Below are 25,000 nucleotides of genomic sequence, written 5' to 3' on the forward strand. Positions count from 1 at the left end.
ATCGGATGTAGAGATGTCTGCCTTCTTTCCAATACAATGGAACTGGATGGCACTCGGCTTGTGGTGCTCAAAGCACACACAAAAAAATAGATTTGAAAAACTCAACAGCCATGTATCTCTCCAGAAACCATGACCCGGTTACTCAAGATAATCCACAAACCTTGTTGTGTTCACTTTCATGTACTACAAGTAAGAGGACAAAATTAGCTTTGTTTTTGGAGTGAACCCTTAATCCCTACATAAACAGGGAAAATTATCTATAGAGACCAACATTTTATTCTTTTTGTACCAGGCTGTAAACATATATAATTCTGCGGTAAAGTTGGGCATTTTATTAACATGTGGTTTTACTCGCTTTCGGAGCCAGTCTCAAGTGGCCATTTGAGGAACTGCAGTGTTTGGCACTTCTGTGTTGGCTGCATTTTCTCACCCCCAGAGGTTGCCACTTGATGACAGTATTGTTGTTTTCTTCTCCTCTTCTTTCCCTCTCCTCTATCCATCCTTCCCTCTCCTCTCCCTCCTCCCCCCTTCCTCTCCCTCCTCCCTCTCCTCTCCTCTCCCTCCTCTCCTCTCCCTCCTCTCCCTCCTCCCTCTCCTCTCTCTCCTCCCTCTCCTCCCTCTCATCCCCCTCCTCTCCCTCCTCCCCCCTGCAGCGTTGAGGCCGTGGGTGTGGGAGTTTTCTCGTGCGGGGGTGAAGGACTTCTCCCAGCTGGCCTTGGACCTGACCAGAAACCAGCTGGTCGTAGGAGCAAGGTGATGCTCACGAATCACCACACTTAAACCATGCCAGTGCTTCTATCTGTCTACACCCAGAGTTATTCAAATGATAGATAGATAGATAGATAGATGATAGATAGATAGATAGATAGATAGATAGATAGATAGATAGATAGATAGATAGATAGATAGATAGATACATAGATACATAGATAGATAGATACATACATACATACATACATACATACATACATACATACATACATACATACATACATACATACATACATACATACATACATAGATAGATACATACATACATACATACATACATACATACATACATACATACATACATACATACTGTACATAGATAGATAGATAGATAGATAGATAGATAGATAGATAGATAGATAGATAGATAGATAGATAGATAGATACATACATACATAGATAGATAGATAGATAGATAGATAGATAGATAGATAGATAGATAGATAGATAGATAGATAGATAGATAGATAGATAGGGGTATGGATAGATAGCTGCCAAGCCAAGCACTTTTCAAAATATTGTCTTTTTTCAAAATAAGATTAGGGATTATGACGTCTGCAGACAAAGCAGGGCACAGCAGAGGGGCTGGATGGATGGAGAGATCTTTACAGTGAAGCATCCTCGTATCTAAAATAACTGCATCTAAAGTCTGACTGAAACTAAAGAAAGTAGCCTGTAGATGTTTCAATCGCTATTCAAGATGTGTGCAGCGAGCACTAAGTCCACAGGGAAAGAGGCCTGTCTGTCTGCCTGCCTGCCTGCCTGCCTGCCTGTCTGTCTGTCTGTCTGTCTGTCTGTCTGTCTGTCTGCCTGTCTGTCTGTCTGTCTGTCTGTCTGTCTGTCTGTCTGTCTGTCTGTCTGTCTGTCTGTCTGTCTGCCTTTCTGGCTGGCTGGCTGGCTGGCTGTCTGTCGGTCTGTTTGTCTGTTGTTGGTTTTCAATTTAAACTTTTGTTTCAAATTTGCGTTGAGATTGTAGGCTTGCAGAAACGTAAATGGTTGGATGAGAAATAAGCTCTAAGCATTTTAAAATTATGATTATATCTGCTGCACCTCTTTCTTTCTTTCTTTAGAAACTACCTCTTCAGACTGAATTTGAGCAATGCCTCCCTCATACAGGTAAGGACAGCCAAGCCAACTCTTGTCCTTTTTATTACAACTGTGTTTTCATAGTTTGATTGATCACATATTTATTGAATAGATCAATACTGCAAAGGTTTGTCTACAGGAAGACCTTAACCTCGATTGATTCTAACAAGAGATTTTCAGCAGATTCCACACAAGTGTGCATACGATGATGTATTCTCATTTGGTTGCACCAGCTGTGCGTTAGTTTTGTATTTGTTTATTTAACCCATTTTTAACCAGGTTAGTCCCATTGAGATCAAAGATCTCTTTTACAAGGGAGACCTGGCCAAGACAAAGCATAAAACGTTATAGACAAAACAACAGGAAACACCAGGAAACATAGAGCAGGACCTGCTGAAATAATAAAATAGCCTACATATGGACATAGACAAGTCCCAAAATAATAAGTACCTGGAGTAGCAGAAATAATTAAAATAGCCTACATATAGGGACATAGACAGGTACCAAACGATTCATTCACCATTGTACTTAATGTATAAGAAAGCAGTCAGGCAGATCAGCTTCACGTCTTCTTTAAGGCTATTCCAAGTGAGAATCAGAATCAGCTTTATTGGCCAAGTACAATATGTACACAACCAAGGAATGTGACTCTGGTTTGTGTTGCTCTCAAAGTACTCGCACACAGAAAAAGGTATGCACAAGTTAAAAACAAACGACGCACGGGTACATTCAAACATTTACCAAAGAATTGCTTTAACTACTATATACAATAAGTGTCTATTTTGAATACATATACATACTGTAAGACTGTATAGAGAGCCAAAGTGAAATGTCACTTCCTGCTTCAGCACTGTACCAGAGATTTTCATGCACCATCTATTTTCTCATAGACATTTCGTGAAATGCTTATAAAAATAGTTTTACTTGTTCAAACGGTACAGATATATTTGGCCACAGGAGAGATCGCATAACATTTCATTTGGACCAAAACGTTTACAAAAAATGCGGGTTTTAAAGAAAATATTTTTTCGATGTTTTTTTAAGTTTTGGTCCAAGTGAAATATTCTATTGTCTCTCCCGATTCTAAATATAGCTGAACCGTTTGGTTTGACCAAGTAAAACAATTTTTTATAAGCATTTTATGAAATGTCTATGGGAAAATAAATTGGGGAAGAAAATCGCTGGTACAGTGCAAGAGCAGGAAGTGAAGTTCACTTTGCCTCTCTATATGTACGATATGTATAAATAACCCACACAGGATCATGAACAAAGGCCAGATTTTGTACTGTTATTTATACCGTTCAATGTGAACGAGGCTTTGAGTTAAACGTAGGCTACATCAAATCGTGTGTATGTGCGTGTGCACCCGCGCATGTGTGTGTGTGTGTGAGCGTGCACGTGCGCATGTGTGTGTGTGTGTGTGTGTGTGTGTGTGTGTCTGTGTGTGTGTGGAGCTGACCAAATAAAAGCTTTCTTTCCCAATCCGTGCACTTGGAACAGACAACAAAACCACATCTTGAGATGTCAGACTATAACTACAGTCAGATCTCTGTCAAATCAAAATGCAAGTATAACACAGGAGTTGACCCAGCCAGAATGGCTTTATAAATAAACATGTACAGTGGCCGAGCCTACGAGAGGTCAGATGGCCGACCAGCCCTGGTATGAAGAGTGCAATGAGGAGTGAGGGCGTTACAGTTAGTAACACATCTCACTGCACTGTTGTATGCAGTAACATGTGCAAACAATGAGCAGAAGCATTCATATACAACAGGTCCCCATTAGTGATGCGCGGGTCAGCTTTTTTTAAGGCCCGCCCCAACCCAACCCGTCATTGGAGCCAGCCCGCCCCGCCCGCCCCGTTAAAAATCTGAAAATTCCGAACCCAGCCCAACCCGGCAGCCCGCAACGGCCAATTTAATGTAATATGTCTCCGGACTCAGGAGGAGCACAGCGGAGCTTCCAAGGTGTGCAAAGTAGCTAATAACTCTGTCTCTCTCCCCCCTCTCTGTCTCTCTCTCTCTCACACACACACACACACACACACACACACACACACACACACACACACACACAGACACTCACATGCTGCCCTGCGCGACAACAGTTGAATGGATGAATTGCGCTGCTGCTTTCATGTCGGTCTTTCTTCAATTAATCCATGGTCTTCAGATAGCGCGACCGACTACGCTTCCCCAAAGTGCGGCGCAGTGTTTCAAATGGAGGTAGCAGGTAGAGGTAGGTATAGGCACTAGGCAGGCTACAGAAACAGTTCTTATTCTTCCCCATTTATTTTAATTACCTCATGCGCTCTCAATTGGCCATGTTGCAGTAGTAGGCTAAACCTAGTAGTGCAGCAGGTGCGCACACGGCTTGCAGATACGGCCAGACTCGCTGTCTGATTTCTTTTAATTACCTCATGCGCACTCAATTGTTCACAGCCTACTCACGTTGCAGTAAAGTTGACAAATAGATCGCAGTCGAGTCCACAACAGAAAATCTGCGGTGGCATTATATGGACACTTCAAATAATAATTACAGCGAATAATCCTTCCAAAATGTTTGTTTTGAGAGCACATAGGCTACCTCATTGAAGCGTTTCTTTACTCCATGTAGGCTATAGAGAGTGCAGCAGGAGTCTGTCTGATTGTGTGTACCTACGTGTGAGAGAGAGTTAACGTCTTTAAGGTTAATTACTCTGCGTGTTTCATTGCTCTAAATTATTTAATAATGTTGCTTTGTCACGTTCTGAGCCTGCCCCGCCCGCACCCGCGATATTTTCATAATTTGCCAACCCAGCCCGCCTGCGGGGCGGTCCAGCCCGCGGGACCCGGCGGGTTCTGGGTGACCCGCGCATCACTAGTCCCCATAGTCAAGTCCAGGTTTATGCATAATATGCATTAGTAACATTGTAACGGTTGCACCAACTGAAATAGTTCCAATGTAGGCATAAGTTACAACTGAAATCGTACACCTAGCCCTTAGGAGCTGTAAAATAGCAGTTGGCACAGCTTGCATATAGCGTTTGGCAACCTTTTTTGAAAGGTGGGATAACTTGGAGGATGAGGATGTTTGGTGATTAACGTTAGCTATTTTAAACATTAATTTTAGCCATTTAGCTGTTTAACCTCCCCTACATGTATATAGAGTAGCAATTTAAAGTGCACGAGAGAGTTGTAATAGGTATAAACACAGTGATCGACAACACATGTAGCCTACTTTATTTTCTCAGAGGATCATAATAACATGGTAAATTACAATGCAATCATGATGAAGAGTGCTCAGTGTTCACCATAGATGGAACAGTCTATGAACCTAACAAATAGCAATAATGTTCATGAAATATGAAAGCCCTAATTTGCAGTAGGCAACATGTCCCACATTTTCATTCTGCTTAATTTGACAGCGGTAATAAACACCACTTTTCACTGATTGGGCACAGAAAGTTAAAATGTCATTTTCTGCGACAATATTTTTGCTGGACTTTAAGGGCTACTACCGGTAGTTAAGATGTACCTCACGTCTCCGTGGTGCAACTAAACAAAGACACAACTTTAGTGCCAAACTAACTAGTTTCAGCGTAACGGTGCAGACTCACTTCACACCCCAACTCGAAAGAGAATTTACCTTCAGGTGATGCAACAGGCTGCAGGCTTTCAGTGAAGCATTTGAGTGTCTGGTTATCTAAATACTAAATATTTGGGATGTTTTGGAATTGTTGCATTGTTGCAAGTAGCATCACATTACTGTCATGTAAGCTATTTGAGGTGGGGGGAAAAGGCATTTTCTGACAATATAATGGATCTTTTTCCCCACTCCATATTCGTGGTTGGTTGGCCTGGTGATGAACAGTGATTGGTTGGTTGGCCTGGTGATGAACAGTGATTGGTGGTCATAGTTTACCCGCCTCTTTACTTAACATTAAATAGTAGGGGGGGGTAACGGAGGAGTGTCAAAAAATGGCGGGTGAGGAATGTCAACAAGCTGTGGAGTTTACCAACTTCACACAGGAAGGCCATCTGGCCACCTCAACTCCTCTCTTGCCCTCTCTTTATGGGTTATATGCACTATTGCAAATATTATGATTTGGTCATTGTGATAGAGGTGCAATGATTAGTCAATTAATCAATTAGTTGGTCAATTTATAATCGATTATTCGTTTCGACTAATTTTGAAGAAAAAATAAGAACGCTAATAAATGTCTTCATTCCAGCTTCTCCAGCTCGTTTAGTTGAACAAATAATCAACGGATGAATCGATAATGAAAATAATCGTTAGTTGCAGGCAGCCCTACAATGTGATAATTATTAGCCAAACGACCAAGCTTATCGGCTTATGGAAACACTGATGCTCCCCGGTGTGTCCCTGTTTTTTCTCCTTGCTTGCCAATCACTTTTTTGCTCAACCATAGCTTCTGGAGTTGTGAAGAGCATTCGTCGTAGTATTTCTCCAGCAAGTCTAAAGCCCCTCTCTCCCCGAGATATCCCGAGCGAGCCAACACACAATCCAACACAAAAGGCAAAGGCTGCTATTGAACGGGACACAGCAGCCGGTGCTTGTCCAGTCCTGCCCTGATAAAAGAGCCCAGAATGGAGGCTGGGGGGAGGGAGAGGGGTTCACCGAGAGAGGAAGTGTAGCCTATCCTCCAACTCTGACCTGTGCTGACATCATTAGGAGGAGACATTGTGCCTCTGTGAAGCTAAGGCACACATTGGAATTCAGATTCACACGACTTGAGGCTAAATCGGAGGATATTGATCTATTTGATCAGCTATTCAGGCTTACAACATCCATCAGTGCTATGATGAATGGAGATCTTTGGCAGGGGGTGGGGCACTTGGGACAATTTTTCTCAATGGACTGAGAGCTAATGCACAATGCCATTATGCCGTTTCAGGAAGAAGCGTTTGTATTTTCCGGGCTCATTCAAAGTTTTACAAATGGATTGTCTGCTTTGGCCCTTTGTTGCCGGGGACGAGCAGGAAAAGCCTCTCAAGAGTAGTGTTGGGCAAGTTACTTTCAAAATGTAATATACTACATATTACTAGTTACTTTCATTTGAAGTAATAAGTTACTTTACAATATTACTCTCTGTGTAGAGTAACTTGTTACTTATTACACTACTTTTGCATTACTTTCACCAAAATAACAGCAGTAGCAGAATGACATCGCCGCCCCGGTACATCCCGAAATAATTATTTAAACCGTCTTCAAGTCAGTGTAAACCATCCAAAATTCGAAATGTTATCCTTTTCCTTTGTTGTTGTCATCTACAGTATAGTGGTCATTTGCATAAAAACACACAATTTGATTAGGAAATGAGTGTATCCTTATTTAAATATGTGCTTTGCTTAAAAATGTTTTTTTTTGTAACTTGTGTTACTTGACAAAGTAACTGCTATAATATTACTGAAATCCTATTGGTAATAAGTTATATTACTGAGTTACTGCTGAAAGTAATATATTACATAATAATATAATAATATAGTAATATGTTACTTTTGTAATGAGTTACCCCCAACACTGCGTCAAGAGTAGTAGACACTTTATATTATAGAAAAACTAACTAAACTGGGGTGGGGGGGTATTTAACACATCAGATAGATATGACAAGTTGACACGTAAAATGATTGTACGATTTTGCCCAGGTTTGCTCAGCCAGTCGAATAGCTCTAGGTACTGAGTATCTCCCAATGGTAAAGCAATTTTACAGTTCGAATAAAGCTTATCCTGCATTTTTGTTGTTCTATGCCAAGGTGGCAGTTTGTCCCTCCAAGTTGAAGTGCTTGCATGTTTCAAATCTGATGCATCTGAAATGACGGCCTGTTTATGATCCAGGTCGACAAAATCTTATCGTGTCTCATTTAGGCTACTCATCCTTTATGTCTCCTACAATGGAAGGAAACCTCTGTGTGCAATTCAGATTCAACCTAAGCACACATACAGGAATGTGTCTAAAGAGGAATGCTCCCCCGTGCTCCTCACCTAGACATGTTTTATAACTCTTATGTGATTATGAGCTCCTGTCGGGCCACTAATACCTATGTTTTAATCATTATTCAGGCTATTTTACCATACGGTCTAATTGTTATATAATTTTGTGCTTCGATTATCTTTTGTCTCAGATACACTTTGGAACTGTTTTTGTTCCCTTGCTACATTCATGTGTTTCATTCAGGCTCTTTTGGAATCAATCTGTGGAACACCTTTGAATTCATGTACAACAAAGGAGTGACTGATTTGTTGAACACGGTAGCACTTTAAAAAAGTTTCACAGCACACAGACTGCTATACTACTACTTTAGCATACACTATGTCGAGTGGCAATAGCCTCCATGCTCCAACACTTTAGCATGCTAGAGTGTTAGCACAATCAATTGCACAATCCGGATCACCCGAGCTAACTACCATGGATGAATTTGGTGTCTATGTTCTCATCATTTAATGGCAGAGATGACCAAGGGGCTAATACCCACAGAATGTGGCATATTAATTTAACTGTATGCTGTTAACATTATTTTGTACTGGTATAATGTTATGTTATATTTGTTATGTCTATATGTGGTGTTTTAAAAATGACATTCCCCAAACTAAACTGATACATCTTTGTCCAAGGCGACAGAATGGGGACCCGATGATGATACCAGGCGCTCGTGTCAGAGCAAGGGGAAGACTGAGGTACTACGCTAATAATAATAATAATGATGATGATGATGATGATGATGATGATAATTATTATTATTACCATCAATATTTTGTGGATATGCTATAGTAACTTTTGTACAAAGTGGAATTCTAGTTTTTGAATGTTGAATCAAAGGGACTTCCTCCATTGACTTGATTGAAATGAAAGTGAACTGAGCATCTGAGTCTAGAAGTCATGGTGGGAAGACGTGTGAAGATTCTCTAAATGAAATTGATTCTTTCCAATAGTGAACTGATTCAGGACCAGTTTATAGACGATTTCAACTCGATAACATAGACATTCTACATTTGGTCCCAGCTTACTTCCTGTTGCAGTGTTTGCTAGTACAATAACTGACAGGACATAAGCTAGGTTACAAACTGTTCCCTAGCAACACGATTCTGTGAAAACCGTCTATTATGATTCATTAATCTCTGTTTAAAAGAAAAAAAACTATTTGACAATTTGAGCACCTTGGGTTACCCCCAGTCCGAATGAAAGATGTCAATTAAGCAACTGATTTCAAGTTCAGAATGATTCCAAATCGTGATTGCATTCAGACAGTGAGTGATGGTATGTGTCCGGTCCACAGGAGGAGTGTCAGAACTACATCCGGGTTTTGTTGATCAGTGGGACGAAGCTCTTCACCTGTGGAACCAACGCCTTCACGCCGGTCTGCACCACCAGACAGGTTGGTACAACAGCTTGCAATCAGCTAGCAGCTAGACAGCTATTAGAGCAAAATGTATTTTCTAACCTAATATTAATTTGCAATGCCATTTTTCTGCATTCAAAGCATCAAATAGATTTTATATTGGCAATTCATTAAATATAGTTCCACATCATCATACTGTACTTTTCATCTCTCTCACTTTCTTTGATTTGACTCGCCCCCCCGCTGGTCAGCTTACAAAATGTGTACTGTGCTCGGGAACGGAACGGAACACTTGCAGAGTACACTTGCGTCATGCAACTACGCCTGGAGTGTATCCTCGCCCGTGTGTTGTCTATGTGCTTCGATACGGTTGGCGTTCACATTCACAAGTGTTCCATCTCGGGCACGCCTAAGCGTTCCCCAGATCACCTTTTCAAATGGACCATGTCACAGTTCACTGTTATGCGCCCCTTGTATACAGGGTTGCTCTTTAGGTGGTGTAGAAATGCAGGACCTTTGTTTTAAGGTACTTTTTTCTGGGCAGGAATAAATGCACAAATAGAAATAGCCTATAGAGAATGTTATTTTTCCTAAAGGATGAACTCCCCCACCAACCCCTCTCTCTTTCTCCCTCTGTCTCCAATTCAATTCAATTTCAATTTAAGGTATCGCTTTGTTGACATGAAATAGAAAAGTACGTGTTGCCAAAGCAAAGTCAACAAATTCAAATGACAGTAACTAAGGTGAGGGAGTGAGTGAGTGAGTGAGCAAGTGAGCGAGTGAGTGAGCGAGCGAGTGAGCCGAATTGTGTTCAGCGACAGCTATGCCATTTTATGTGCGATCGCCCTGAATCTTTCAGGAGGTGTAAAGACCTAACAGAGCCAGACTTTTGAATTAGGTAGTTAGGGCCGACTAAATGGGCAAAAATGGCATTTTAGTGGCCCAATTGACTCAGGACAGGTTCAGCACCATGGAGAGGAGAGGCTGCATGCCAACTCTGTGAGCGAGGCCTATTCCACTATTTGTTTTGGATTTTTGGAGGTAGAGATCTCTGATCTCTGAAGTCTTGATGGTCTCTCTCTCTCTCTCCCTCCCTCCCTCCCTCCCTCTCTCTCTCTCTCCCTCCCTCCCTCTCTCTCTCTCTCTCCCTCTCTGTCTTTCTCTGTCTCTCTCCCTCCCTCCCTCCCTCTCTCTTTCTCTCTCTCTCTCTCTCCCTCCCTCCCTCTCTCTCTCTCTCTCTCCCTCCCTCCCTCCCTCTCTCTCTCTCCCTCTCTCTCTCTCTCTCTCCCTCCCTCCCTCTCCCTCTCTCTCTCTCTCTCTCTCTCTCCCTCCCTCCCTCTCCCTCTCTCTCTTTCTCTCTCTCTCTCTCTCTCCCTCTCTCCCTCCCAGATTGGTAACATCAGTCAGATTGTGGACACAGTGAACGGTGTGGCTCGGTGCCCCTACGACCCGCGCCACAACTCCACTGCCATGGTCATAGAGACGGGCGAGCTGTACGCCGCCACCGTCATCGACTTCTCGGGTCGCGACCCGGTCATCTACCGGAGCCTGGGCAACATGCCGCCACTACGCTCCGCCCAGTACAACTCCAAGTGGCTCAATGGTAAAGACGCAGAAGCACTACTGATTTTGTCTTAAGTTTATTTAAAGGAGAATTTCGGTTTTTTACACCACGGTCCTCATTTCCAGTTTAGAATATAATGTTTTACTCACCGAAATAGTTTCGCGTCATTCGGATGCCCAGGGAAGATTTTGAGCTCCGAGTACACTCTTCAAACAGGCTAGAACCGCTAGAACGGGAGCCCACGGGGCATTCTGCACGGCAGTGCACGCGCTCTCTAAATGACACTTTTTCTGTCAGATCACGGTTCATTATGGTTGTAAATATAATTATTTAGGTAACAGCTAGAAGCTAGGCTAACAACAACACCGGAGTCAGCGTTGATCTGACCCGGATGGGGTTACAGTGCGTATCGTCCCCCTTCTGTGGTTTCTCTGAAGAAGTGGTTTCACAGAGGGGGGAGATGGGCACTGTAACCCCATCCGGGTCAGATCAACGCTGACTCCGGTGTTGTTGTTAGCCTAGCTTCTAGCTGTTAGCTAAATAATTATATTTACAACCATAATGAACCGTGATCTGACAGAAAAAGTGTCATTTAGTCTGCACTGCCGTGCAGAATGCCCCGTGGGCTCCCGTTCTAGCGGTTCTAGCCTGTTTGAAGAGTGTACTCGGAGCTCAAAATCTTCCCTGGGCATCCGAATGACGCGAAACTATTTCGGTGAGTAAAACATCATATTCTAAACTGGAAATGAGGACCGTGGTATAAAAAACCGAAATTCTCCTTTAACTTTTCATCCTTTTCCCTCCCCCCCATTTTCTCCCCAATTGTACTTGACCAATATTCCCCCCTGCTCCCCCGGTCGCTGCTCCACCCTCTGCCAATCTGGGGAGAGCCGAGACTAGCACCATGCTTCCTCCGACACATGCACAGTTGCCAGCCGCTTCTTTTCACCTGATAGTGGGAGCTTCACTGGCAGGACGTAGTGCATGGGAGTATCACGCTATTCCCCCCAGTTTCCTTCCACCCCGACCAGGCACCCCAACCGACCAGAGGGGGCGCTAGTGTTAACTTTTCATCCTTGAATTGCAAGTCGTTGGCTACGTTCAAATTCGATTTTTTTCTATCACGGCATCGCTTGTCGCTGGCGTCACACCTAAATCCCGCCCATAGCTGCCTCTGAATGCTGATCGGTGTGAACCACCGGTGCTTCTGATTCAAACCAGTAGTTTGGAAGCGTGGCGAGAAGGATTTGTTGTGGGATTGTGATCCCATGATCTCATGTGAATCCAGCTGCCTCACTAGAGTTCATCCACCTACATCATCTGATCTTCTCTCCCCTGGCTTGTCTTCTAGAGCCTCACTTTGTGTCGGTTTACGAGGTGGGTCTGTTCGCCTACTTCTTCCTGAGGGAGAAGGCCATGGAGCAGGACTGTGGGCAGACGGTGTTCTCTCGCGTGGCCCGCGTCTGCAAGAATGACGTGGGCGGACGCTTCCTGTTAGAGGACACCTGGACCACCTTCATGAAGGCTCGGCTCAACTGCTCGCGCTCTGGAGAAATCCCCTTCTACTACGACCAGCTGCAGAGCACCTTCTACCTGCCTGAGCAAGACCTCATCTATGGCATCTTCACTACCAACGTGTGAGTGCTCTTTCAGCTCCCCTCTCTGTCACAACACACATACACGCACGCACGCAGACATACATTTTTTTTTTTTAATAGCAACATTTTGGACCAACGTTACTATGTTACAATTTCAGCTCCAAAATTGGAAAATTATAACGTTTTAGGTTTAGGGTTAGGGTCTGGGGAGAGGTTAGGTTTAGCGTTAGGGTCTGGGTTAGGGTTAGGTGTGGGGGGTGGGAGAGGCTAGGTTAGAGGGGTCCCCGGGGGCGGAGACCTCCGGGGGGAAAAAGGTTGGTATTTTACAATCTTTTGGAGATCAGGTTGGCACACACACACACACACACACACACACGCACGCACGCACGCACGCACGCACACACACACGCACACGCACACACACACACACACACGTCCAAGATATTGCACGTATGCAGTAGGGCCAAATGTAGCATTTGCTGGGTTGCAACCTGAAGTTTAGCTGTGGGAATATCGGGATGGTTACCAAAAATAATCTGATGCAGGGAAAATAAGAAAAGTGCTTCCTCAGAGAAAAAGTTTGAGCAGCAGACTTCTTGTCAGGGCACCTGGCATTGGTAAGCAGCCTACAGGCAATCTCTTATGACTTGGCTGCCTGGTAGGCCCATAGGCATATCTGGCTGCCTGACAGAGGACCTCCACATTGCTTTCTCCCTGACAGCCTCCTGGCATGTCTAACAGTGTAACTGGCGGCTCCCTGCATGCTCTTGCTTGGCTCCCTCTGAGGCTTCAGGTGTCTAAACACACTGATGCTGTTTAGCAGCTTGTAGCTAGCATCACTTTGGCTCTGCTGCTGCGTTCAACCAATCACTTGAGAAATGCATGCAGGCCAGTAGGCTACTACTTGGCAGAAGTCTTCCCCCGTGTTGCAACTTTTTCATTTTGTACTGTCCTGTACAACTGCTTACTTTTACTGTACATACAAAATGTTTGATTTCACTTATCGGTGCTGTCGGGCGGAAACCTTGTATCTCCGAAAAAAAGCTATTCTTCACAAGGAAGAAAAAATATTCCCGTTTTAGCATAGTGTATGAATCATAATAGCAACATTAAGTGATATAACATCGTCCGTTGGTCCAAAGTACCTGAAACATTCACAGGTTATTTTTGGGTGCCCATTAAATACATTGTGGGACAGGAGGGGGGTGAAAATGGACGAATTTGGAGATACACCCTCACATGCCTTTAGATCAGTGGTTCTCAATGTGGGGTCCGGGGACCCCCAGGGGTCCTTGAGGCGGTTCCGGGGGGTCCGCAAAAAGGGGGGATCACTTATTTTCACTATGATTCCATCCATAAGTAACACAATGAGAGGATGTATGACTGTTTTGGTCATTGGTTTCATACACTTTCTGTAATAAGACATCTAAAAGCACAAATTTGATCAGATGGGGACCCTGGGGCAAAAATCTTATCGAATGGGGGTCAGTTTTGACATGAAAAAGTTTGAGAACCACGGGTTTAGATCACTGCGGTTTAGCTGCATTTAGGAATGCATTTCCTGTAGGCCTACTAACATAAAAAGGTGGCTGTGGATCGACATTTTAGATCCACATCCACCTTCTTATGTTAGTTTTAGATTCTAAAAGTATTTTCATTATTATTATTAATTATTATTATTCATTATTATTTTCAAATCCTTGACATTTGCACATTGGAGACATGTTTGGAGTTGTTAGATTTCATACGAATTGAGCTTTTTTCATTGCTCAGGCCTGCAATCATAATCAGGGTCAAAAAGCAGCAAAGTTACATTTACAACTGATCAGCAGTGGTCTCAAACTAACACAAATTAGACCACGGACCCCCATTTCATATGATTCTGTCCTAGGGTCTCCCATCTGATAAGGTTTTTGCTTTGTTTTATTACATAAAGTGTATGAAACCCATGACCAAAATAGTCATACATGCTTTCATTGTGTTACTTATCGATGGAACCCTGGAACTGAACACTGCATGCATACTTTAGTTTACATTACTACCAACCTTTTCCCCCAAAAAACAACATACCATATGAGAAAGTATAGAAAGATGACAATATAAATAAAGTGTGATCCTTTAAATATCATGTTTTTACGTCAGTAGTAATTTTGGTCTTTTTGGAGCACTGTGATGGTCAAGTGATTGAGAGATAGGCTACTGGTCAGCGATTGAGCAAAGTAAGATTAGCTTTTTGCATTGCTAGTCATTGACATTGGTGATTGTTCAGAAGCTCCTTTAGCGAGAGTCAGTGAGGTACAAAGAGAAAAACACTTGGCTCTGAAAGTATGTGAAGTGAGTGCTCTCTAAATGCCTCAGCCTCTCAGGGGTTTTACTAGCTCACAGGGAAACAAGCATTTATAGCATGGCAATCTATAAGCTCTATTATCCAAATATCTACAACCTCTTCAGAGCTGCTGTCGAACATTTCTGTCTGTCTGTCTGTCTGTCTGTCTGCCTGTCTGTCTGTCTGTCTGTCTGTCTGTCTGTCTGTCTGTCTGTCTGTCTGTCTGTCTGTCTGTCTGCCTGTCTGTCTGTCTGTCTGTCTGCCTGTCTGTCTGTCTGTCTGCCTGCCTGCCTGTCTGTCTGTCTGTCTGTCTGTCTGTCTGTCTGTCTTTCTTTCTGTTATGACTGATTCTGTTACTGCTACTGCTATACTGTCCCTCAGGAACAGTATATCGGCTTCTGCTGTATGTGCCTTCAACCTGAGCGCCATCACCCAAGCGTTCAACGGACCTTTCCGCTACCAGGAGAATCCCCGGACTGCCTGGCTCTCCACCCCCAACCCCATCCCCAACTTCCAGGTAACTCTCCACCCCCAAACGCATCCCCAACTTCCAGGTACCTCTCCACCCCCAACCCTATCCTCAACTTCCAGGTAACTCTCCACCCCCAACCCCATCGCCAACTTCCAGGTAACTCTCCACCCCCCAACCCCATCCCCAACTTCCAGGTAACTCTCCACCGCCAAACGCATCCCCAACTTCCAGGTACCTCTCCACCCCCAACCCTATCCTCAACTTCCAGGTAACTCTCCACCCCCAACCCCATCCCCAACTTCCAGGTAACTCTCCACCCCCAACCCCATCCCCAACTTCCAGGGAACTCTCCACCCCCAAACCCATACCCAACTTCCAGGTAACTCCCCACCCCCAACCCCATACCCAACTTCCAGGTAACTCTCAACTCAAGGTCATGTTTAAATGAGCTCTATCACGTTTGCATAAAGGGGGCAGGTCTGTCATGGTAAATTGAAGCCATTGCAGAAGTGCCAAAACATGCAGTTCCTCAAATGGGAGGTAGGGGTATGATATAACTCACCCGTTTATACAGTCTAGGTGCGATTGTATGAAAGTGAATGGGACTTCTCATTGATTTATGACCTCAGTAAACACTTGAATGAGTTGATGGTCTCGATCGCTAGTTTCAAGTCTTCATGGTGTTCATTATGGTCCCAATATAGTCAAAGTGACGATAAAGCAGACTATGTTTTGGGGCGTGATTGACAAGTTGCCTGTCCAGTGATTGCGCAGCTCGCCGATCACACACCAATAGCAGTGCTGCTGCTCTGTCTCGCTCTCTCTAGCTAAATAAATGACAAAGGGGAAAAAGATGGAGAGGGTCATAATGCGAAGCTCTGGCCGGAGGCATAATGTTTTCAGGTTGTCCGTCCGTCTGTCCGATGCATGTTAATGCGATATCTCAGGAAAGCCTTGATGGAATCTCTTCAAATTTGGCTCAAACGTCCACTTGCACTCAATTAAGCAGTATATGGGGTATGTGCAGTCAGCTGCTGTAGTGTTTAATTGAAATGAAAACCTATAGAGTCTTTGTCCTCGATGGCACCTGGTTGAAACCGGCCACTCTACTCCCTCCCTACCTGACGCTATCCCTCCCTTCCGTGCAGTGTGGCACCCTGGAGGAGGGCGGGCCTGGGGAGAACCTGACAGAGCGCAGCCTCCAGGACGCCCAGAGGCTCTTCCTGATGAACGAGGTGGTGCAGCCGGTCAGCGTGGAGCCCCTGCTCACCCACCACAGCCTGCGCCTCTCCAAGCTGGTGGTGGACATCGTGCAGGGCAGGGACACCCTCTACCACGTCATGTACATCGGCACAGGTGAGCAGCGAGTGACTGACTGTGGTCGCATCGCTATTTGTAATGGATTCATTACGTTGCCTCTACTAGCATTGATTGACTGTATCTGGCCTGGCTCAATGGCATTAATAGTGTGACAATGTCGATGTCCAACTTATCAATTAAACTCGTGTCTACGGGCATAATTACATCAACCACTGTAACATGAATTGACAAAGATTACAAGAAGAGGCTGTTGACTGTTGAACTTTAGCTGAATTACCTTGCCAACGCGCAGGCCGTCTGGCACTGTCTAGTAGCAGCTTCTCCTCCAGGCCGGCTAGTAGCTTGGTCCCTCTCGACGCGGGCCGGCTCTGTCGTCTGGGAGATGTGAGAGCCGTCCAGGCCTCACTCGTTCAGGTGTGCCTCACCAAAGGGCAGGACAAAGATATTAGATGTATAATGTCCAGCTAGCTCCTAGCTCATCTGATCTCCTTGTGAATTCCTGTCTGCGCCACACCGGAACTACTTCCTTCTGGAAGCCAGAGGGAAAAGGTTGCCTATACTCCAGCCCTCTTAAAGGCACAGGATGTCCATCAATTAATTCAGCTTTTCAACGATCAGACAGCCAGAAAGACATAGGTAAACATTATCATATTTGAGTTGAGGGGAATACTGCCTACTGATCGCAACAATAGGATTGGCCAAAAAGTGACAATTCCACCCATATTTCACTCCACCAACACAATACATAAAGGGTTTCAAGTGTGGTTGTGGTGGAGGGTAAACTCACCCTAAACTCACTGGCATTCATTTATGACATACATTGATACATCTTAAAGGCAGTTTACAGCAAAGATCCGCGACGAGACGAAACCGTCACGGAAAAGTTGCAGCGGTGTAAACTGGCCCATCTCATCTCGACTCCAGCCGGCTGATGGTGTTGCCAGCGATTCAGCTTGTCAAGTCACAGGGGCTGTTTTGAGTACGTCACCTTTTTCAACAGCCAATCGTAGCGAAGTCAGCTGGCCCACGTGGGGTAGCAGCAGTCATTATTATGGATAACTGTTTGGTCTGACTGAGTAGCGCACCAGGTATTTTCAACGGTTCCTCGCATAAGTGTAAACTGGACGGTTTTAGATGGGTATTTTTTTTTCAACACTGGTGCATGTGCTGAAGCAGGAGGGAGGCGGTGACTTTGGCTCGCTATACAAATGCTGGATTATCTCAAAATGTGTCTTCTTGTTTGTTTGTCCAATCAGAACACGGCACCATCCTGAAGGCTCTCTCAACAACCAATAAAAGCCTCCGTGGGTGCTACCTGGAAGAGATTAGGCTCCTCCCTGAAAGTGAGAGCGGGCCAATCAAGAGCCTCCAAATCCTCCACAGTGATAGGTCGTTGTTTGTGGGACTTGACGACAGACTGCTGAAGATCCCGTTAGAGCGCTGCTCCAGCTATCCAACAGAAGGGTAGGAGCCTCATTATTCATTTCTTGCCATTATGATTATGATTATTATGATTATTGTTATTATTATTACTAGTATTTGTACATTTCCGGAAACATTTTGGTCAGGTGTGCACAGTCTGCCCTGCTTCCGACCCATATTTCACTGCTTACTGTACATTATTGGTATTGGTACTGTTAAGAGTGTTGTATTTGTTGCTGCAAATACAATATACAACAACAACAACAACAACAACAACAACAACAACAACAACAACAACAACAACAACAACAATAATCCTAACTATAATTCCAGCACCGTCTGTCTGTCTGTCGGTTTCTGTCGGTGTCTGTCTGTACTTTGCATATCTCCAGAATTGTTTGTCTGATCGACTTCAAACTCGTCGTCTTGATTTTTAATCCAATTATCTGGGGACATCTTATGCCAAATAGATATTACTCCTTAGTGCTGACCATTGTGCTGGACTAGTTTTTTTTACTAGCTTGTAAATTACTTTAGCTTGTACTACAATCAATTTGAATCAATATCTTGTCAAATGATGAAGGCCCTCAGCTGTGCAATAAGCTTGATAATGTCATTGTTGGAAAAATAAGCGCTAAAATTCAGAAGTGGAACCTTCAATTAAAAAGTGTGAGTACCGTAATCAAAGCGAGTGTGAAGGGTTACATCTTGACCAGGCAGCTTCTCTCTCTCTCTCTCTCTCTCTCTCTCTTGTGAATAATTCACACCATCATTCATGGTGTCAGCGCCAAGCTGCATGTCAGCATCCAGCCCAGTGGTTCCCCTCATTACATGTGACCAATTCATATGGCTTAGGACAATTAATTACACACACGTGTGTGTGTGTGTGTGTGTGTGTGTGTGTGTGTGTGTGTGTGTGTGTGTGTGTGTGTGTGTGTGTGTGTGTGTGTGTGTGTGTGTGTGTGTGTGCGTGTGCGTGCGTGTGTGTGTGCGTGCGTGTGTTTTCTAGTGCCTGCTTCCAGGGCAGCTTTCCGCTAATTGTGGTGTGTGTGCATGTGGGTGTGTGTGCGTGTATGTGTTTGTGTGTGTGTGTGTGTGCACACTGGCCATTTAGTCAGGCCTCGCTCGCAGAGTTGGCATGTAGCCTCTCCTCTCTCTCCCCAGAGGGTTTTCATAGTCTCTATAAACTCCGCTTAGCTGTGCTCCTCCACTCAGGTGAACTCCATCAGTAACTAACGGATGGAGCTCTCTATGGTGCTGAACCTGTGTTGACTCATTTGGGCCAAATTTGCTATTTTTGCCCATGCATTTAGTCAAGTTCAAGTTCAAGTTCAAGTTCAAGTTTATTCATATGTCCCAGAAGGGCACTTTGGGTTGCAGCAAAGCATAAAAACATAAAACAGTCATAAAATCACACAAAGCTCGAGATAAAAACATGAAAACAAAGTGCAGACACAAATAGACCATAAAAACAAAAATGGAGACACAAATAGACCACAAGGTAGTACAAAGTAGCAGTTCAAAGTGCCAGTGTAGTTTAAAGTGCATTAGAGGCCATGGCCGATATTAAAGTGCAAATGCAAGGCAGTCCAAGAAGGACACTAGCCACACAGCGCTACATATTACAGAAAAAAAATGCTACAATATTACTATTGTATAAGAGAACGTAGAATAAGTAAAAACATCAAAATAGATGTTACATTATATTCTCTTAAGTAGCATTTAAAGCTCGAATCGAAGCAGGCACAAAGGAATTCCTATATCTATTTTTTGTTAGCCAAGGGAGCACGAAGACGAAGGCCAGATGGAAGCAGCTCATATTAAGAGCTCAGCGGATGGGCATTGTCTGAGCAGATAGCCCTTGCTTTTTTCAGCATCTGCAGGTTGAAAATGTGGTCTAGGCTCCCTAAATGGATTCTGACTATTTTTTAAACGGTTTTCACAATTCTCCCTATAGGGAGTTCTTATTCCTGGTGTCGAGGTTGCCGTACCAGCAGGCAATAGAGAAGGTGATAACAGATTCAATAAAAGCAGTGTAGAGCAGTTTCATCAAGGTCTTGTCTACCTGGAATTTAACAAGTTTCCGTAGACAAAAAAGGCGCTGCTGACCCTTTTTGCACAGCGATTCTGTGTTTAGATCGAACTTCAACCTGCTAATAATTATAGTACCCAGATATTTGTATTCAGTGACCAGGTCAACTGTCTGACCATTAACAATACTACCTTGGGGAACAGGGGGGGAGCGTCTGAAATCAATGCAAATCTCTTTCGTTTTTGAAACATTGAGAAAGGCATCTTCACACCAGGATACAAAGTCATCAATGACTTGGCCATGGCCGACTTCATCATCGTCAAGCAGGCTGACGATAATAGAATCGTCAGCATACTTGATAATAAATCTGTCAGCATAGCGACTACGACAATCATTGGTATACAAAATATACAGAAACGCAGATAAAACACAACCCTGAGGCGAGCCAGTCGAGGATGTTAAAAAACTAGACAGTATCCCATTTACTCTTACTTGTTGAGATCTGTTGGTAAGAAAATATAAAATCCAGCCAACCAAACATGGGTCCATACCAAAGCTGTCAGTTAGTTTTTCAACAAGAACATGTGGCTGAATGGTGTTGAATGCTGATGAAAAGTCGGCCCTAATTAAAAAATCTGCCTCTGTTAGGTCACCCGCAGGGGTGCTCTTTACACTTCCTGGCATAGAATATCTATGGACTGGCCTAAAGAGTTCCATGGGAACACTTACAACTGCACTAAATTTGAACTGTTCTACAGAAAGAATGGCCTCAAAGTAATTGAAGGGTGTGAATGAGCCTTTTTGTAGTTTTCCATTTTTAATACAGTGTCAGAAATCTGTAACCTTTTTTTCCTTTTTTTTTTTTTTACATAATTAGTCTTACTATCTCCAAATGAGTCTGATTTAATGGGCTTTCGTTGCTGTCTGCAAGGCAATAAAAAAACTTGACAAAATGGAATGACTGCCGGTGCCCACCTTTTAATATCTACTGTAGATAAGTACATTTATACAAATAAGCTGTTGTAACAAAGACTGGCACTGTAAGTAATATTAAATAACCTGTTGTAACAAAGACTGGCACTGTAAGTAATATTAAATAACCTGCTGTAACAAAGACTGGCACTGTAAGTAATATTAAATAACCTGCTGTAACAAAGACTGGCAGTGTAAGTAATATTAAATAACCTGCTGTAACAAAGACTGGCACTGTAAGTAATATTAAATAACCTGCTGTAACAAAGACTAGCACTGTAAGTAATATTAAATAACCTGCTGTAACAAAGACTGGCACTGTAAGTAATATTAAATAACCTGCTGTAACAAAGACTGGCGCTGTAAGTAATATTCGGCTTGAACGTCAGTCATGGAGTTGAAGTCAAAAGGACAAGTTATTGCTGCAGCAAAATGACAGCAGTGGCATGTTGTCAGTCATATAAGGACAGTGTTATGGTGAATAGTGTCACTCTCGTACCTAGTGGGCAGTCAACGTGTGGTATACCTTCACAAATATGTCTCTTTCTGTGAAATGTCGATATTGAGTCAAGCAGGCATGCAGTATCAAGGTCAGGAGAGTTGTAGAAAAGCTGTAGCAACTCTTCTTCTTCTTCTGTGGTGTTGTATGGCAGTTGGCATCCTTTATGTTGCATTACTGCCTCCTTCTGGATTTACCCATCCACTGTTTCTCTACATGCTCTACCTCCGCTGTAGGAGCTCATGTGCAAACCTCAAATCATCAGAAGTCATGTGCCTAACAAAGAAAAGCAAAAGCTTATTTGTGAATTGATTGTACGTGTGGTGATTGTGTGAATGTGTGGGTGCTGCTTCAGAGAGAGGAGGTGGTGTGTGTGTGTGTGTGTGTGTGTGTGTGTGTGTGTGTGTGTGTGTGTGTGTGTGTGTGTGGTGTGTGTGTGTGGTGTGTGTGTGTGTGTGTGTGTGTGTGTGTGTGTGTGTGTGTGTGTGTGGTGTGGTGTGGTGTGTGTGTGTTAGTTCCTGCTTCCAGGGCAGCTTTCCCCTAATTGCGGTCCGTGTGTGTGTGCGTGTGTGTATGTGTGTGTGTCTCCAGGCCTCAGATTTATGAGCTGCGGATATTGGGAGGAAAGTTGTACCCCCCATGGTAATGAACTTGGCAGCCAAACAAACCACGAGGCTGATGCTTGACTTTGACTCACTCACACCCCATAATACACCCATAATACACACACATAATGGTGTAGTTCCTGGTGGTGTAGTTCCTGGTGATGTAGTTCCTGGTGATGTAGTTCCTGGTGATGTAGTTCCTGGTGGTGTAGTTCCTGGTGATGTAGTTCCTGGTGGTGTAGTTCCTGGTGATGTAGTTCCTGGTGGTGTAGTTCCTGGTGGTGTAGATCCTGGTGATGTAGTTCCTGGTGATGTAGTTCCTGGTGGTGTAGTTCCTGGTGATGTAGTTCCTGGTGGTGTAGTTCCTGGTGATGTAGTTCCTGGTGATGTAGTTCCTGGTGGTGTAGTTCCTGGTGATGTAGTTCCTGGTGGTGTAGTTCCTGGTGATGTAGTTCCTGGTGATGTAGTTCCTGGTGATGTAGTTCCTGGTGGTGTAGTTCCTGGTGATGTAGTTCCTGGTGATGTAGTTCCTGGTGGTGTAGATCCTGGTGATGTAGTTCCTGGTGGTGTAGATCCTGGTGATGTAGTTCCTGGTGATGTAGTTCCTGGTGATGTAGTTCCTGGTGGTGTAGTTCCTGGTGATGTAGTTCCTGGTGGTGTAGTTCCTGGTGATGTAGTTCCTGGTGGTGTAGATCCTGGTGATGTAGTTCCTGGTGATGTAGTTCCTGGTGGTGTAGTTCCTGGTGGTGTAGTTCCTGGTGGTGTAGTTCCTGGTGGTGTAGATCCTGGTGATGTAGTTCCTGCAGGTGATGTAGTTCCTGCAGGTGGTGTAGTTCCTGGTGGTGTAGTTCCTGGTGATGTAGTTCCTGGTGGTGTAGATCCTGGTGATGTAGTTCCTGGTGATGTAGTTCCTGGTGGTGTAGTTCCTGGTGATGGATCCTGGTGGTGTAGTTCCTGGTGATGTAGTTCCTGGTGATGTAGTTCCTGGTGGTGTAGTTCCTGGTGGTGTAGTTCCTGGTGATGTAGTTCCTGGTGGTGTAGTTCCTGGTGGTGTAGTTCCTGGTGATGTAGTTCCTGGTAATGGATCCTGGTGATGTAGTTCCTGGTGGTGTAGTTCCTGGTGGTGTAGTTCCTGGTGATGTAGTTCCTGGTGATGTAGTTCCTGGTGATGGATCCTGGTGATGTAGTTCCTGGTGATGTAGTTCCTGGTGGTGTAGATCCTGGTGATGTAGTTCCTGGTGATGTAGTTCCTGGTGGTGTAGTTCCTGGTGATGTAGTTCCTGGTGATGGATCCTGGTGATGTAGTTCCTGGTGATGTAGTTCCTGGTGGTGTAGTTCCTGGTGGTGTAGTTCCTGGTGGTGTAGTTCCTGGTGATGTAGTTCCTGGTGATGTAGTTCCTGGTGGTGTAGTTCCTGGTGATGTAGTTCCTGGTGATGGATCCTGGTGATGTAGTTCCTGGTGATGTAGTTCCTGGTGATGTAGTTCCTGGTGGTGTAGTTCCTGGTGATGTAGTTCCTGGTGATGTAGTTCCTGGTGGTGTAGTTCCTGGTGATGTAGTTCCTGGTGGTGTAGTTCCTGGTGGTGTAGTTCCTGGTGGTGTAGTTCCTGGTGATGTAGTTCCTGGTGATGGATCCTGGTGATGTAGTTCCTGGTGATGTAGTTCCTGGTGGTGTAGTTCCTGGTGATGTAGTTCCTGGTGGTGTAGATCCTGGTGATGTAGTTCCTGGTGATGTAGTTCCTGGTGGTGTAGTTCCTGGTGATGTAGTTCCTGGTGATGTAGTTCCTGGTGATGGATCCTGGTGATGTAGTTCCTGGTGATGTAGTTCCTGGTGATGTAGTTCCTGGTGGTGTAGATCCTGGTGATGTAGTTCCTGGTGATGTAGTTCCTGGTGATGTAGTTCCTGGTGGTGTAGATCCTGGTGATGTAGTTCCTGGTGATGTAGTTCCTGGTGATGTAGATCCTGGTGATGTAGTTCCTGGTGATGTAGTTCCTGGTGGTGTAGTTCCTGGTGGTGTAGTTCCTGGTGGTGTAGTTCCTGGTGATGTAGTTCCTGGTGATGTAGTTCCTGGTGGTGTATAGTCACTCACTCGGTAAACAAAAGGGGGGGGGGGGGAACGTTTTTGACCAAATTCAACATTCGATGTATTGGACATGGATGCAGAATGCTCATCGGATGAATAGTGTAGGAGGAGATGATAAAAATGTAACAGGCCACACAGTATTTTGGAATGTTGCTGTAGTGCCCCTATAGGATTTTTTTTTTTTTTAATAGGGCTGACACTTTGTGACAGTGTGACGGATGGACGGACCGACCGAGACCATTGCATAGTCTGGTCTTCAACCGGTGGGAGTAAATATGAGGTTGCTGCCTTTAAAGGCTAAAAATATATATATATATATAATAATAATTCATGCTTTCCCCCTGTTTAAATGAAATAAATATATGTGTCAGAGACTTGGACAGGAGACAAGTTCTATCAATGTTGTTGCAATCCTTACTGGTCCTTTAGAGGTCATGGATTACTTAAAGGGATAGTTCACATTTTTGAAGTCTTGCCCTATTTGCTACTTACCAATGATGATGTTGATTGGCAGAGTTCTTTCTCAGCTCAATCCATGCTGTTCCAGTAGCTCTGGAAAGTTGGGCAAAAACGAATGCAAGGTCATTGGGGTCACGCTCCTGTATGTACAAGCTGACTGAAGCTCACTGAAATGTCATCCACAGTCACACAAAGTACATTTCAGTGAGCTTCAGTCAGCTTGTACATACAGGAGCGTGACCCCATTGACCTTGCATTCGTTTTTGCCCAACTTTCCACTTTTAAAAATTTGAACTATCCCTTTAATACTCCCTTAAATATTCCATTTTCCAAAACAGTGTTTAGAGAGCATCATGGGACACTAAAACTGCTGTCCATTGAAAGCGAATGGCTTTCATTTGGGTGAGGCAGGGTTCATTGCAGGTGTAGTACCAACTGTCACACCTAAAGA

The 25,000-nt window shown here is 44.1% G+C and overlaps 1 protein-coding gene across 1 annotated transcript in view; it reads left to right on the forward strand.

Annotated features, from left to right (window-relative positions):
• Positions 1–25,000, forward strand: part of LOC310773537 (semaphorin-5B-like) — an 80,504-nt gene that overhangs the window by 31,042 nt on the left and 24,462 nt on the right. Inside the window, exons 3-11 of the mRNA XM_083633435.1 lie at positions 654–753; positions 1,842–1,887; positions 8,473–8,535; positions 9,135–9,233; positions 10,587–10,800; positions 12,113–12,398; positions 15,067–15,202; positions 16,306–16,513; positions 17,734–17,941. Of these exons, the coding sequence (XP_083489561.1) occupies positions 654–753; positions 1,842–1,887; positions 8,473–8,535; positions 9,135–9,233; positions 10,587–10,800; positions 12,113–12,398; positions 15,067–15,202; positions 16,306–16,513; positions 17,734–17,941 (1,360 nt within the window). The remainder of the gene's footprint in view (positions 1–653; positions 754–1,841; positions 1,888–8,472; positions 8,536–9,134; positions 9,234–10,586; positions 10,801–12,112; positions 12,399–15,066; positions 15,203–16,305; positions 16,514–17,733; positions 17,942–25,000) is intronic.

This window comes from Poromitra crassiceps, assembly GCF_964638095.1.
Source record: "Poromitra crassiceps genome assembly, chromosome: 3".
Taxonomy (NCBI): domain Eukaryota; kingdom Metazoa; phylum Chordata; class Actinopteri; order Beryciformes; family Melamphaidae; genus Poromitra; species Poromitra crassiceps.